General features: G+C 35.0%; 1 protein-coding gene across 9 annotated transcripts in view; it reads right to left on the reverse strand.

The window, feature by feature from the left end:
• LOC131149339 (uncharacterized) overlaps positions 1-12,650 on the reverse strand; it is a 70,269-nt gene extending 57,619 nt beyond the window's left edge. For 4 of the 9 annotated variants that reach the window (XR_009135203.1, XR_009135199.1, XR_009135200.1 and 1 more), the window contains exons 1-3: positions 11,968-12,624; positions 8,434-11,340; positions 4,943-4,996 (exon numbers count right to left, since the gene is read on the reverse strand). Coding sequence is in view for 1 of the 9 variants with exons in the window: in XM_058099710.1 (XP_057955693.1) it covers positions 4,943-4,996; positions 8,434-11,340; positions 11,968-12,510 (3,504 nt within the window). In the remaining 8 variants the exon portion in view is untranslated. Of the gene's footprint in view, positions 1-4,942; positions 4,997-6,010; positions 6,109-8,433; positions 11,341-11,967 lie in introns of all 9 variants that reach the window. The other 5 variants (XR_009135202.1, XR_009135198.1, XR_009135205.1 and 2 more) reach the window with 4 other exon arrangements.
• Between the last annotated feature and the right edge of the window lie 3,274 nt (positions 12,651-15,924).

Genomic DNA, 15,924 nt, shown 5'->3' on the forward strand with positions numbered 1-15,924 from the left:
GAAAAAATTTATTTTAATCCATATACTGAGAAAATGTTTAAAAAGTTAAACAGTCAATTTGTATTGTATGGATCTCTATTAGTGATGTATATGAAAGTAGAGCAAAAGTCTTTTTCACCTTTAAAATTACAATGTTAATTTCTTATAATTATAAATGAAAATAAAATCAAGTTATAAAAATTAATGAAAATATCTTTTGTAAAGATAAAGGAATATATTTTTACGTAATTATTTACACTTTAAAAATATGTATTTATTGAAATCCTTTCAACAAGAGAACACATCCATTAAATATATGCATAAACACTCTTATTTTACTAATGAATAAAATATCTAATATTTTATAATTCTGTTTATTTAAATATTTTAAATAAAAATTACTTATTATTTTTAATCAAATATTATATTTTATTTTTACGTAATAAGTATTTAAAATTAGAAGGACTATTTAGTACTTACTATTTAATATTTACTAAATTACTAATTATATTATACCTGTCATTTTTTTTTATAAAGGTTGTAACTTTGTATTTTCTCTATGTTTTGTGTAGAGATCATCAAATCAAGTCTATCAAGATGCCACGTGAGAGAGGAAATGAGAACTTACCTAGTAAGGATATTGGATGGCATTTTGGTACTGCGGTGGACGGTAATAGACATGTTATTATGTGTAAGTTATGTGGGAAGATAATTAAAGGAGGCATTACACGCATGAAACAACACTTGGCACATAAAAATTGTCAAGTTGTTGGAAGCTCAAATGTGACCACATAAGTAAGAGAACAAATGATAAAACGTCTACAACAGTATGCGGAGAAGAAAAGAGATAAACAAAAAAAGCAAGATGAAGTAAAAGCCCAAATTAGAGGAGATTTTGAGAATTTGAGCGATGAAGAAGACTCGGAAGAAGAAAGTATGAGATTTGCTCGACAAGAAAGCATACGATCACAACAACAGTGGGAAGAGAGACAAAAATTTCGAATAAGAACAATTGGAGGGAGTAATATTTATAAAGTGGTCCAATTAGTGACTGATAATGAAACTGCAATGAAGGCAAGAGGAAAATTATTAATGCAAAAGAGGCCCAATCTCTATTAGACAGCATGTGCAACTCATTGCATAGATCTTATTCTTGAAGATATTGGTAAGAAAAATAGCATGAAAAAGGTCTTAGAAGATGCAAGAACAATAACCTCCTTTATTTACAACCACACATAGATAGTGAATTTCATGAAGAAATTCGCAAATAATAGAGAGTTACTTTGCCCTGCCATCACTTGATTTGCCATCAACTTCATTGCTTTGAAGACTATTGTCAGACATAAACAAGCATTAAGGGAAATGTTTACATCTAATGCTTAGAAAAACTCAAGGTCTGGGATGGCAAAATTAGACCCAGCATATGATTCGAAGAAGATTATCTTAGGCAAAGAGTTTTGGCAAAAGGCCTCCGATATAATTAAAGTGCAGGAACCCTTGGTGAAAGTTCTTAAATTGGTTGATAGGGATGAAAAACCAACCATGGGTTTCATATACAAGGCAATTGATAGGGCGAACTTGGTCATTCAAAAAGATTTCCGTTCTACAAAGATTATTGGAAAATTATTGACAACTGGGGGAGTTTTCAATTGCACCAAGTTTTGCACGTTGCTGGTAAGTGTAAATCAAATACAATTTCTTACTATTTTAACTTTAAAATTATGCATATTTGCACTAAAAAACTATTGATTAATATGTTTCTAAATTTAATTATAGGATATTTTTTGAACCTACAATTTCTTTACGGTGGCCCACCCTCTCCTGAAGTTGCTAGAGAAGTCATGAATGGGGTTAAAAAAGTGATAACCAAGTTGGTACCAATATAGATACTCAAATTTGGGCTATTAATCAAGTAAGTATTGGTTCAATTAAATTGAATAATGAATTGTTCTAGTATTCTGTAATACCTTCTAGAATAATTATTAATACATCTAATTAATTAATTATATTTCACAATCATCCTTTTTTAGTTTTTGCTATATTGAAATAAGTAAGAGACGTTTGGAACCCCGTTGGCTCAAAGGGCAGTGAAACAAACAAATTCTCATAAATATAGCTAAATAATGGATGAATGGCTCTATTTTCTCTCTTTATGTTCAAATTTGACTTTTGAAAAATACACTATACTGACATAAAACTCTTTTTAATTATTCATGCAGCCGAATGGTGGATTCATTATGCCTTGTGTGCTCCTGAGCTCCAAAGAATAGCAATTAGAGTTCTTAGTCAGATCACATCATCTTCAAAATGTGAGCATAATTGGAGCAACTTTAGTATCATCCATACGAAAAAAAGAAATAGATTAAAGTACATGAGAATACAAAAATTTGTTTTCGTACTTTACAACATGAGGTTAAAGTTAAGAATTAAGACGTACAATGAGAAGAAGCCAACGGGAAATTGAAGATGGTTTCAATCCAATCAATTTGGACTACATTTTCGAAAAAGATGATCTTTTGAGTCAATGGTTAGAGGAGAGAGAGACACCACTACTCGACAGTCAAGACAATTCAAATTGGTTAAATGAAGAAGTTGGTGGTACTACAGAAGGAGGTGATCAACCACCAATAAACGTGCATGATGATTCAAGTTCAAGCCCTGAACATACACAAAGTGATGACAATCTTGGTTTAAGCCACCAAATGATGATGATGGTGGTAGTGGTACTAGAGCTAGGGTTGGGGGGGGGGGGTAGTGATGGTGGTGGTGGCGGATGTATAGAATATGATTATGGATATGACACAGGGATATCATTTATAAGGGATATACATCCTTTTAGTTGTTATGAACTACATGATATACCTGAAAATTATGACTTGAGTATTCCTCCAGGGAACCAACCTTCACAACCCAGGAGAAGGAGTGCTACTAGTGGTGACCCTACTAATTCTACTGAAGATTCATATGGTGCGGTTCGTAGTTTTGGAGACTTTGGTTTAGATGATTCATCATCACAATCATATGGATCTCATCCAGCATATCCACATTATGCATCTCATGACTCACGTATCCTAGTAGATCAGGAATCTCAGGATCTAGTGAGTCTTCTTCTACACACTACCCAGAGCCAGCCCCAACCCCAACTTATGGGTATTATTCAAGATATCGTTAAGGAGGAGATTATGCACCTCCTATATCAGTTGGATCTTCTTCACCACTAGTACATTTTCAGGAGCAACAACAAAATGACATAAACACGGGTTTATTCAGCTATGTATTTCCACAAGGGTGGAGAGATAATTCTCAATCTCAATCTCAATCATGTATTCATGTATTCAACTATTGATATTTGATACCAATCATTTTTCAAATTCATGTATGTGTATATTAAGTATTGACTCATTTTTTGTAACTTTATGTCTTTAATTAATTGATTCTTCATTTTAATAACATTTCTACATCTTTTTACCCATTAAAGTAATGTAAACTATAAAAAATATGCCTTTTTTTGTAAACAACGCACTAAAATTAATATAAAAATCATATTACCTATTAAAAAGCATTTGTAGGTTGAATAAAAGCCATCAAAATTCATTAAAAATCATGCATTAATGGATTTCATGCTTATTTTTCAATTTTGGCATGGTTATGCATGCGTGAAAAAAATTCAAGACCATTACACCCACTTCTTGTTGCGTAACACCCGCGTCTCCCGTGTCTCGGGACACCTGCAACCATTACGCAATGTTACCCACGACCGCGATTTCGAACCATGATCTCAGATGCAATTCTGCTAGTATCCGAGATAATAACACCCCTCCCCTGGTCCACCTCCAACTCCCTAATCAAATTCTTTCTCATTTCCCCACTGCCTATCATACAAAAAAATTTATAACTACAATTGCCCTCTCTTACCCCTTTAAATTTCGTCTCCTGCCTCCAACTTCTTATTTCCTTGAAAATCATATCTTCCAACTCATTCTTCAAAAAGCCCTTCTAACCTCCTCCTCCCTTGAAAAAGTGTAATGTTTTCTTCCTTTTTATCTATCTATTCCAATTCACCTAAAATGCTAAATCCTAATATCTACAAACACCTCCTTATTCCATTCTTTCAATTTTTCTTTCAAACTCTTCAACTTCTTCATAAATCTAAACCCCTCCCAACCCCTTATCTAAATTATATTTTACAAAAATAATATTACCTAATTTTAGTTAAATGTACTTCCTTTTAGGATTATTATCTTATTTTTTAAATCTAAGGATATTTTTTCATAGAATCATTTATCCTATTTGTACATTTATTAGTTTATTGTATAGATATGATAAAGATACGTATATGTATATATTCTGTTAGTTTATTTTATTTTTTATCCAAATGAAAGCTTTTCACTATGTTTAAAAAAAAGTTTCTAGACATTCTAAATGTAATTTTATCTAATTTTAGTTGAATTACTTTATAGTATGGAAATTTACTTCTTTCAGAAATATTAGTCTTATTTTAAAAAGATTAAAAAAAAATTTGCACAAAATGATTTACACAATTTCCACTTATATATAGTATGAAAATTTATTTATTTTAGAAATTTTTGCCTTTCTTTTAAAAGATTAGGATATATATGGTATAAATATTAAATTTTAGGAATTTTTAGTCTTACTTTCTAAAGACAAGGATATTTTTGTCCACAAAATGACTTACACTATTCGTAATTTTATATATAGTGTAGATGATCCCTCAAAGCAACACACGCAGGCACGCACACACACAGATGCATATGCACACCCCTGCACATTCATAAAGTGAATAACAATAATTGCAAAAATGTACTTCATATGCAGCCTATTGAAATTCATACAAATAATAGACAATTAATTCAAACTAAACTCAAATAAAGTTCTCGATTCATTGTTATTGTACATAAATCCAGTTTATAGATGCATATTATAGTGAGGAACTAAGACATACCTCAAACTGTATAATTGGGCGGGTTGCCAAAACAACTGGAAATGGAGGGGTGACCTGCAAAGTACCCATGAAAAATGTAATGAGGTGTTGAAGATATATGGGAATTATGGTATGAAAACACTCCATAAATCCATATTGCATGGCATATATCAATTCCAAAAGAGAATTAAACAAGTCCTAATAGCTGTGCAACACCCATATCCAACTGGGTGGTGTATAGTTTCGGAGTGCATTCCACTCTAAAGTCATACCATATATGGCATCTCTTTGGTGTGTTGGTTATGGGAATTTTCAGGGGGTGAGCTTTTCGGATATTCAGCGATTGGTGATATTTGTCAGATTGATATTGTGAGCTGGATTTTTTGTTTGTTTTCCTCTCTTTTGTCTCTTTTTTGTATTTCTGTTTGTCCCAGATTTTGTTAATGAGACGTGCCAGATTGCATGTGGGCACACAATTATTCTGTCAATAGATTACCAAGCTTAGTTGGTTTGTAGATTTAGATTTTTTGCTGTAATGGAATTGGCAAAAGATCTAAAAGCTTATATTTAACATCTCATGAATATTGACTCCATCCAGTGTCATAGTCCACAAAGGTTCAAATGAACCTTAGCCTTCCAACAGGGCCGGCTCTTCACAATATGGGGCCCTAGGCGAATGATTTAATCAAGGACCCTTAATTTTTTTTTTTATTTAAAATTAATTTTTCTAACTTTTTGAGATGCAAAATCACTAATTAAAGTTTTATATTCAAGATTTTTAAGTATTTCTTTTTCTATTGATAACATAGCCAATCCATTTAATCTTTCTTGTGACATAGTTTCGTAAGGGGACTGGAGCGGGCTCATTTATATTTTGCTTAGAACTAAAAAAAAATTTATCAAGAGCTCCCTTTTGAGATGACACTAATTCTTCTTTTTTTTTTTCTTTTTCGTTTTTCATATCCAGATTCATATTTTCTCGTTGACATAGTTAAATTTCAAAATTAACACTATAAATTGACAAATTAAGTAAACAAATAAAAATAAATTTAATAAATTTATAGAAATAGTAGATTGAAACAATATAACCTGATTATTATTATTATTGCAAATCGATCGGCGAGCGAGACTTTAGAGATATCGAATTTTTGTCGGATACAGCGCTCTAACCTCAAAGCTTCCAAAATCTAAGAAAAAATTGAAAAAAAAAAATTCAGAGTGAAAATAATATACAAAATTGAAATCAAAATTAGAGTTGAAGAAAATTACAAAGAATCGGAGGCCCAAAGATGATGAATACAATAGTTGGAGCAAAAATCATAGAGAGACCAAGAGATGAGAGTGAGAGAGTGTGAGAGATGAAAAAAATTTTTTAGAGAGACTAAGAGAGAGATGAGAGTAATAGATAATTTGAAATACAATAAAGTTGTTAGTTGGGAAGTATAAGACTTGAAAAAAAATGAATTAAATTGTATTTATTTTATATTTTAAAATATAATTTCATTTATTTGTTAGTTGGGAAGTCAATTATGGGAATAGAGCATAATAAATAATATTAATATTATTTAATTAAAAAAAATTTAGGGCTCAAAAAGTATATTATTATATTAAAAAAAAATTGGGGGGCCCCAAAAATTTGGGGGCCCTAGGCGGGTGCCTCAATGGCCTAAAGGCAGAGCCACCCCTGCCTTCCAAATGATTTGGCTCCAAGAGAAAGACTTGGGGGAAGAAACTTTTAAGAGTAAGAAAAATGATTCAGAGAAAGAGAAACCCCAAGGAATCACCCCCCCAAACCCTCTCATCCTCCATATTTGGAAGGAACAAAGCAGTCCAACACAGAAAGCAAAGTGGTAAGCTGTTCAACTCTTTCATTAAGATTCTTGAAAAAGAGAAAAATCCCACAAGAGAGAACCCCCTTGGAAGAAAAGAATGAACAGATAGGAGCATTATGCAGAAAATGAACGAGTTCAAGTTGATCGCCCAGTTAGTGCATCACCCCTCATAAAAGCAGGCAAGAACAGAACTCACAGTAAGATGTAAGGTGTTTCTCCTCTTTCAAGCATTCATGTTCAGTTAGTGACACTAGATCAACAACACCTCCATTGATGCTTGGAACCAAGTTGTTTAACTCGGCCATTTGTTCAACTAGAATCACATAACTGACTATGAAGTTGTCACCACGGGGTACTAAACCTAATGAGTTTTCAATGGTTGGGTTGCGCAATAAACAGTTGGCCACCATCTCTGAAGCTAACATGTCTGTTATATGAACCATCATCTTCTTGGCCATGCATGATGTGGCATAGGTGGTAGGCTGGTAGCTCACAGAGGAAAATGGCTACATAGGTGGTAGATATATCTTGATGGGTAGGCCCAAGCAAATCAGCCTTGCGACAATACAAGAAGGGGAATAAGCTTGGATTGATGAGATTTATAATATTAAAAAAAAAAAAAGGATCACTAGAGAGCGCGTTGAAGCAAGGCCAGAAGAGAGGAGGACAATTGCATAAGGAAGACAATGTAAGGGTTCAAATTTTGGCAGCAGTAAAAAGGAAAGTTGAGAGAAGCAATTATAGGGGAATATTGGCAGGCAAATGAGAACAAAGGGACATGCCTACACGCATGACATAGTGGGTGAGATGTTTAAGGCAGATGAGACGTTGAGAAGCAAACGTGAAGAGAAGTTGAAGGCTTGGCAATGGACACATGGCAGAACAGCGACTGAACTCACTCGATTAAAATCATATAGAAAAGATATATGCATATACTAATTTACTAAGCTCAAGGGCATTGCAGCTCCTAGGTTTTCTTTCTCAATCAAAAAATCCATTATCTGGAAACAAAATCTTACTGCTATAATCACCTACACGGAACTAGTATATAACACCAAAGATCCCATAAGATGACGTTGTTGTAAGATGTACAGAAATACAAGTTCTGGGGCAGAAAGGAGTCATTAAATAATTAAAATTGTCCCTAACCAACGCATAAATAATGCAAATTAGATTGAGTCTTAACGAAAGAGCATAGAAGTTATTTGCTAGACAAATAATGGATCCAGAAAGAAAAAATAACCAAAATGAACAGAAAGAATGATCGTGATGGTTTGGTTAAGGAGTATCAACACGAAGAATGTCAGCAAATATTCAGACAGTTTTACTTTTTCACCACTTCAGTAAAGGACAAAAACTGCATTTTTATGCAAGAGAAACTATTACAAGAACAACAAAGCCAGCATTCCTTTTCTTAATTAATGATGCATAAAAGTACAAAGCGCATTTTTGAAGTAATGGAAAAATTAAATATGGCTCGAAGAGGATTACAAGTTTGATTCAGTAAAAACATGGTGTCAATTGTCGTTTATATGTTTCTATCAAAAAAAAATAATTGCCATGCAATATGCCTATTGAGAAATATAGCATGGAAGATGGCTTCAATGTGAATAATTAATATTTTAGGAGTTGTTAGAATTGAAAAGCAATGCATTAAATGCTCATTAACAAAATATATACCAGGAAAATCCTTTGAAGCTGAGAAATTGTGCTGGCAAACTTATTCTTGGTTGGATCCTTCTTGGTCCGGGAGATCTTGCAGTGAGGGCAGTTCATGTATATGGGTAAATTCCTGTTCAACATGGAAAAAGCACATCCACCATCATCAAGGTCAAGGGTCTGAAAACATTCTTCAATATTGTTTCCAGAATCCTGGAGGGTTGACGAACAAGCAGAAGTTTGTTCCTGATCCTTTCCCATTTCAGAAGTCTGCATTAGCCCTCCTGAATAATGATTACCATTGGGCACAATCTCTTTTGACTTATCCAAATTTCTCACCCTATTTAAAGCAGCACTAGTCATCCCATTTAAGTTTCGATGAACTTTACCGTTGCCAGCATTCCTAACCAATTTTACTGGACCTACTGGTTTGCAGTTCAAGTTTTCCATAGCTGAAGGCATAAGAGATTCTTCAGGCAACAAATAAGAGGAGCCAAGTTCATTGAGATGCTGTTGAGTCAACAAGAATCGATGTCCATGTGGGCACTCATGCTCAAATCCAACATATACAGTTACATGCTTTAAAGATGGGTTTAATTTGTTATTTCCACCACCATCCACATTTACTGGAACTACATTGCTACCTATCTGTAAAAATGGGTTGCCTTCCGTGTTTTTATTAGCGCTAGTTGCATTTAAAGTTTCCTGAACAGGAGAAATATTTTCAGAGTTTTGCAAATCTTGATGATCAGCAGCTGGATGAATTCGCTCTTGAATCCTGTCTCTAAACTTATTTTGCTTTGTGCCCTTTTCATAATCTAACAAGGGCTGTTTACTCTGCTGAAGAGGAGGGAATCCTGAATCTGCTGCGGCTGATCCAGCAACAACCTCAGAAAATGGCTTTTTCATTGAAAAATTGGGAAGTCCACGACCAAAACTGATCTTATTATCAATAGATTTAATGTTCTCTGAGGACTTCCTACGATTTTCAAGCCCACTCTGTACTTCTCCTGGGTATATATGAGCAGCACTAGACTTCCTCAGGTCAGCGTCTACAGTAGATTCAACCTTGTGAATTGTGCTGGTCACAGGAATTTGCACAATACTAGCAGACGCGCCAGTTGGATTTTTCCATCTCTCAAGAAAAATTGTCCACTTCAAAAGGAATTTCTGAGTGGCAGAAAACCCACTCTGAAGTAAGCCTTTAGAGGGTTCATAATACCTTGCACCCCCAACTCGAATCAAACTCCATGATGATGGCTGAAGAGGTCCTGCATGGCTTAGCTTTGGTAATTGGAGCGCAGGAAGGAGCTTCTCACAATCTGGAAAATGATTGAAAGTCACATTAGCACTTTCAAAATCAAAAGGGTCATACCGTAGTTGGCGTGAACGACCACAAGCACAAGCATGAAGAAAAACAAAACCACTGGAATGTGGCATAACTTCAGCCACCGCAAGCAAACCACCACCCTCAACATCATGTCTCTGGTGCACACATGGTTTTCCTGTTAAACTAACAGCGTCACATTGCTGCCTCCCAGATATCCAGATGGATGTGCATTCATCCTCTAATCTTTTCATAAAAAGCTGAACTGCAGGTCCCTTGACCATTGAGCAGAAAGCACGCAAAGCTTTCTCCAAATGGACTTCATGCTGTGAAGTTGGATAACAAGCAGGCAATTCTTTCAAATAAATGTCCTTAGCAGCTGGAAGGGCTCTTTGGCACCACAAAGTTGAGAATTTCATGTTCAGCCCTTTACCGCATTCCAACCAAGAAACTGCAATTTCTGCAGGATCTGCACATCTAGGAGCAATCACTTCATTCTGAGCTGGAACAGTGTTTCTTTGCCGAGATTTTCTCTTGCTGATTTCAGCTTCTTCAATGCACCCACGCTTTGCAGAAAGCAATCCTCGCAGAATAGTTTGACTGGAAGATATCCAAAAGTCCAAACTTGGAAGTTCAGGAGTAGTAAATGTCTTTCCACCAGATGCAGCAGAGGCTGCAGCAGCAGCTGCAGCAACAGCTACCATACCAACTCCAGCAGCTGAACCACTATTAGTGTTAGCAACTAATCCCCCTCTCCCCCTTAGAATATCAGACTGCCTGAAAATAAACTCTTTTACAGATTGAACATCCTCTTTGTTTGCAATCTGACCATGGCTTTCATGCAAAAGCAAATCTGAGGATGCCTTTCCATTCAGAACATCCTCTACAAGACTGGTGGCAAACTCAAGAGATTCACCTCTTCGATTTTTACACCTCTCTAACAACACAACAGCCCTTGACGCATCAAGTGAAAACAAGGGAGCTGAACTTGCACCACCTGCATTTCTTGACCCAGCATGAGTTGTTTCAGACCCAGTGAGAGTCCGACATTTCTTAATAAGAAAACGAATCTGTGATTCAAGAGATGACTGCTGTTTCTTCCTCAAACCACCTTCAGATTTATTTACAGGCCGTGCCAGTACAACAACTGGACCAGAACCTTTTGTAGGCAAGCTTGGCCTGGAAAAACTGCTCAAACTAGAAGACTGATTAAATGAGGAAATATCAGTTGAATCCTCAACATTAGAACCCGGGTTCAATAGATCCGAAAAATCATCAAGAAAAGCAAACAGTGTGACTGGAGTACACTGTCCTGGAAACAAAGAGGTGTATGAACCTAGACCTGACATAAGAGAAATAGCTGAAGCATTACGATTCAGCATGCCCCGACTCCTGCCTGGAGAAGGACTGTTAGAAGAACTTGCTGATACAGGAGCTCTTGAGGATGACAAAGAATGTGGCTTAGACAACAATGGTGCTGCAGTTCGAGATCTCACAGATGGAACCAAAGCATGCTTGGCAGCTTGCAAAGTCCGAAATTTTTTCAGAAAGTGTGTATCGAAGCGTGAGCCCTCCTGAACATAGATGATTACATGGCAAACCTGCATTGCTAGTTAAAGTTATTTTTATATATTGTATCCCATCATTCATTCATAACCACATAAAATAACACTGCACCAGAAAGAAGAACAAAAAAAACTTCATTTGGGAATTTCAGACCACTGCCAAGCTGTTCGTGATCTAAATATAGCCAGATTACTCTTATAAGCAGGACTACTCATACCAATTAACCAGTAAAACAACTGAAATGTAATAATTAATTACCAAACACATTGATACTAGAGATAAATATTCATGTGCTTTTTCTATTGGAAGTAGACAACTCATAATTAGCTGAATTTGCTTTTTCTATTGGAGGTAGAGAAATCATATTTAGTTGAATTTTTGCTAAGTTCTTCAATAAAAGCATGTCGTGTGCCCAATAAGAAGATTTAACCTGATTTATAGATCTTGCAGGTGCTGAAGCTAAGAATCTCTCGGTCCAACAACAACAGGGAGAGTAAAAGAGTACACAACCCATGGTCTTAATAAGTTCGTCTGTTTTTTATACAATTCTAATGCGTCATATTTTTCTTTTACTGTTCTTAAGGACAATTTATAATTTCAATCCAATGAAAAAAATTACAGTTCCCTACCACGCTACCAACCAAGTAAAGAAAGTAACTCACGGAGAACATAAACAGCAATCCTTGAAGATCCCCAAAATCGCGCTCTTCCAATAACGCATCAAAATCTGACTGCAACTCCGAAACTCCTTCCATTGCCGGACACTGCGTGGAACAATACTGTAAATACAGAACCCCTCTCTCCGCTTCATGATAATAGCTGATTCTTCGATTCTTGAACCAACCCTTTACCTCCTCCTTCTCAACACAGAAGTCCTTGTCAAGATTACCAGAACCGAACACATTCGAGTCCAGAACACGGTTGATCAGCGGAGTCACATCGTCGGGTCTTCTCCCAATAAACCCTACGACAACGATGCCGTCTGATGGGCGAGGTTGGGATGACGACGGTGCCTGTGCCGGTGCCGGTGACGGAGATGGCGGCGACGGCTGTCGGGACAGTGTTGGCGGCGGAGCTATAGGAGGGAGAGGGGGATCCGGTGGGGACGAGGAAGGAGAAGGGTACAGGGATGGTGGCAATGGCGGTGTTGAGGAAGAAGGGGGGCGGATTAAGACTCGCACGGAGGAAGAAGTGTTTGTTTCCATGAATAGAATGGGGAGCTTGGGTAAGAGACTACTTGTAGAAGGCTTGAACTTCCATTGAGAGATTGCGGGACGGAAAAGGCAGGTTCTGGTTTTCTGGGTTTGGGCAAATGACCGGAAAACATTTCATTAGCAATTCAGCATATTTCATTTTCACTCCATTACTAATACTAGTCATTTTTCTTGTGTGAGTTTTAAAAAAAAAAAAAAAAAAACTAGTTGATTTTCAAAAATAAATTTCAAATTCAATTTTCAAGCAAAAGTTTGGAAATTTTTGAATGAAAAATTCTTCCTTCATCTATAAATATATTTGTATATTTTAAGAAGGGTTTATTATGCACTTCCTTTTGGATTCTTTATAGCAATCTTTAATTGGTCAATAGATCAATTTGGCTGCAAAGAGATCATAGTTTAAAGAATTAATTTTAAGAAAACTTTGATAACAAACTTTTATGGTAAAGTAGTTCTAATAAATATTCAACACTAAGAATATGATTTGAATTATGTTAGTTACACTTAAATTATTCTAAAACTACTACTTCAATAAATAATTCTATATAAATGTTCTTCTGCATAAGTGCTCATGTGATTTTGGTTGTATTTTACAACATTTGTCTTGCAAGTGGTTTTATATGAATATTTTAACGTACAAGCATTTCTTGCTTCTAATGGGTTATTTCAACAAATTGTGCAACACATAAGGAGAGTCATAATTCCTATAATTGTTTATACTTTGTTTTCTTTTATTTTCACTTTTAGAGTCTTATATTTTAGAGGATTAAACATTAATTAATAAGTAATTTTTTATATTGGATGAGGTTATATTGTGACATCTAAATAGAATGTGCTTATATGAAATGCAATAATACTATGCTTTTGATGTTAAAATATAAAGCTCATTTTGCAATGCATTGGCCCCCAAAAAAAAAAAAATCAATTAACAATTAGATATAAGAGTCATGTGCTAAAGCCCTTATTTCATTTGATATTTGTCACGTCAAAATTTGTATCTTGAACAAAATAATGAGCACAATCTCCGTATATTTTTATAATAGACAGAGTAAATATCCTCTTATTCGATCTCCTTGAAAGTGAATGTACCAATTCAAAAGCTCAATGACTTTGTTCTCGAAGGAAGCGATAATGGATCTTCCAAACAATTTATTTGATGATCTACAAAAAGATGGATTTGTCTTGATCTTTAATTTCTCTTAAAGATCCTTTGATTCGAGAGCTCGAGGAGCATGTTCTCAAACAAAGAGATGGCAGATATTTCAAACGATCAAATTGACAATCTATAGAAGATGTATTTGTCTGATCTTCGATCTCTCTTAAAGATATAACAATTTGAGGGCTCGAGGGGCATGTTCCTAAACATGTTAGTGATGAATTTTTCAAAAGATCAATTTGATTATTTGTAGAAGATGAATTTGTTTTATCTTTGATACATTTGACAAGATTTGTCGACTTGAGGGCTCAAAGAGCATGTTCTCAAATGAAGAGGTGGTAGATCTTAGGACAATCAATTTGACAATTTATAAGAGATGTATTTATATTGATCATCAATTTCTCTTAAATAGATCTATCGATTCAAGGACTCAAGGAGCATGTCCCAAACATGGTGATGGTGACATATACATAGGCTTTATCATGAAGAATGGTGTTTTCTTGAAGAAAGTAGTAGTGGATCTTCTGAACAATCAATTTGGCAATCTACGGAAGATTGATTTGTTTGATCTTTGATTTATTTAATAAGATGGGCTGATTTGAGGGCTCAAGGAATATGTTCCCAAATGCAGTGGTGACGAATCTTCCAAAAGATCAATTTGATTGTTTATAGAAGAAAATTTTGTTTGATCTTCAAATTTATTTGACAAGATATGTCGATTCAAAGGGTTAAAAAGCATGTTCTTGAATGAAGAATTGGTGGATCTTCTAGATGATCAATTCGAGGGCTTGATAAGCGTGCTCTTGAACATGGCGCAAATGAATATTGATGAAGATGGATGTGTGTTAGATCATCATATATGTAATGACCTGCCTATTTTATCATATACTCATATTAATATTTATTTATTATTTTTTTTCTACATAACAACATTCATAATAACTCCAATATCCTGCTAAACTGATATAATCATGATCAACTCGGACCCATGGGTATCGGGGATATACCTGTCATACATCTCTGATACCTAAGTAGCGGAAAACATAATTTACATACATGTCATACAACAACTAGCACAATACTAGAATTCTACTGAATCTGTCATATATATACAAACATCCACAAAATGACCAAAAAGCACCCTAGGGTCATAACCTAAAAACCAATCTAACCCTAACTTAACTACTTACCCTTCTGGCAGGGTAGTTCAGTCAACCTCTACTGCTGCAGAGCTCTATCAACCTTTCTATTTGGATTTCCTGAAATGTTTGTAATGCTGGGGTGAGACACCTCTCAGTAAAGGAGATAAACTAATATTAGTGTGTGGCAAGATGAGTATTATCGTGCTAAAACATAAATTGTACATAACATGTGTGTGTGTTCATGTGCGCCTATATATATATATATATATTATGATATGATGAATCATGTTTTACTCGGAATTTATACAGCCAGTTTTATCATATATATATATATATGATAAAACTGGCTGTATAAATTCCGAGTAAAACATGATTACTAGCTATATAAATTCCGAGTAAAACATGATTCATCATATCATAATATATATATATATATATATATAGGCGCACATGCGCACACACACACACACACACATGTTATGTACAATTTATGTTTTAGCACGATAATACTCATCTTGCCACACACTAATATTAGTTTATCTCCTTTACTGAGAGGTGTCTCACCCCAGCATTACAAACATTTCAGGAAATCCAAATAGAAAGGTTGATAGAGCTCTACAGCAGTAGATATATATATATATATATATGATAAAACTGGCTGTATAAATTCCGAGTAAAACATGATTCATCATATCATAATAAATAACGTACTAAATTCTGTAATCATGTAAACATCTTCTATCACTGTACAATACTGAAATAATACCTAGGATGGATAGATAGCTGGTGTCATGTCTTACCCCCACATGACTAGGTTGTGTAGCCTGTAGGCGGAACCTAACAATAGTTGGCCAACCGCTCTAAGTCAAACATATGTTTGTAAGTATGATGGGCTTGCCCCATCTGGTCCGGACTGCCAGGGGGACACCTATACTACACTGAAGATCATCTGCCATCTCCCATACTCTATCAGGGATGTGTGGTAGCATTAACATAAAATTATACTTGAATGTAATCTTATCATATAGTTACGGTACCGTGCTCTGAAATTTGGACTAAGTCATCTGGGTTTTGATAACATATAGTACATTTCATATTACTGATACA

This window comes from Malania oleifera, chromosome 2 (assembly GCF_029873635.1).
Source record: "Malania oleifera isolate guangnan ecotype guangnan chromosome 2, ASM2987363v1, whole genome shotgun sequence".
NCBI classification, from domain to species: domain Eukaryota; kingdom Viridiplantae; phylum Streptophyta; class Magnoliopsida; order Santalales; family Ximeniaceae; genus Malania; species Malania oleifera.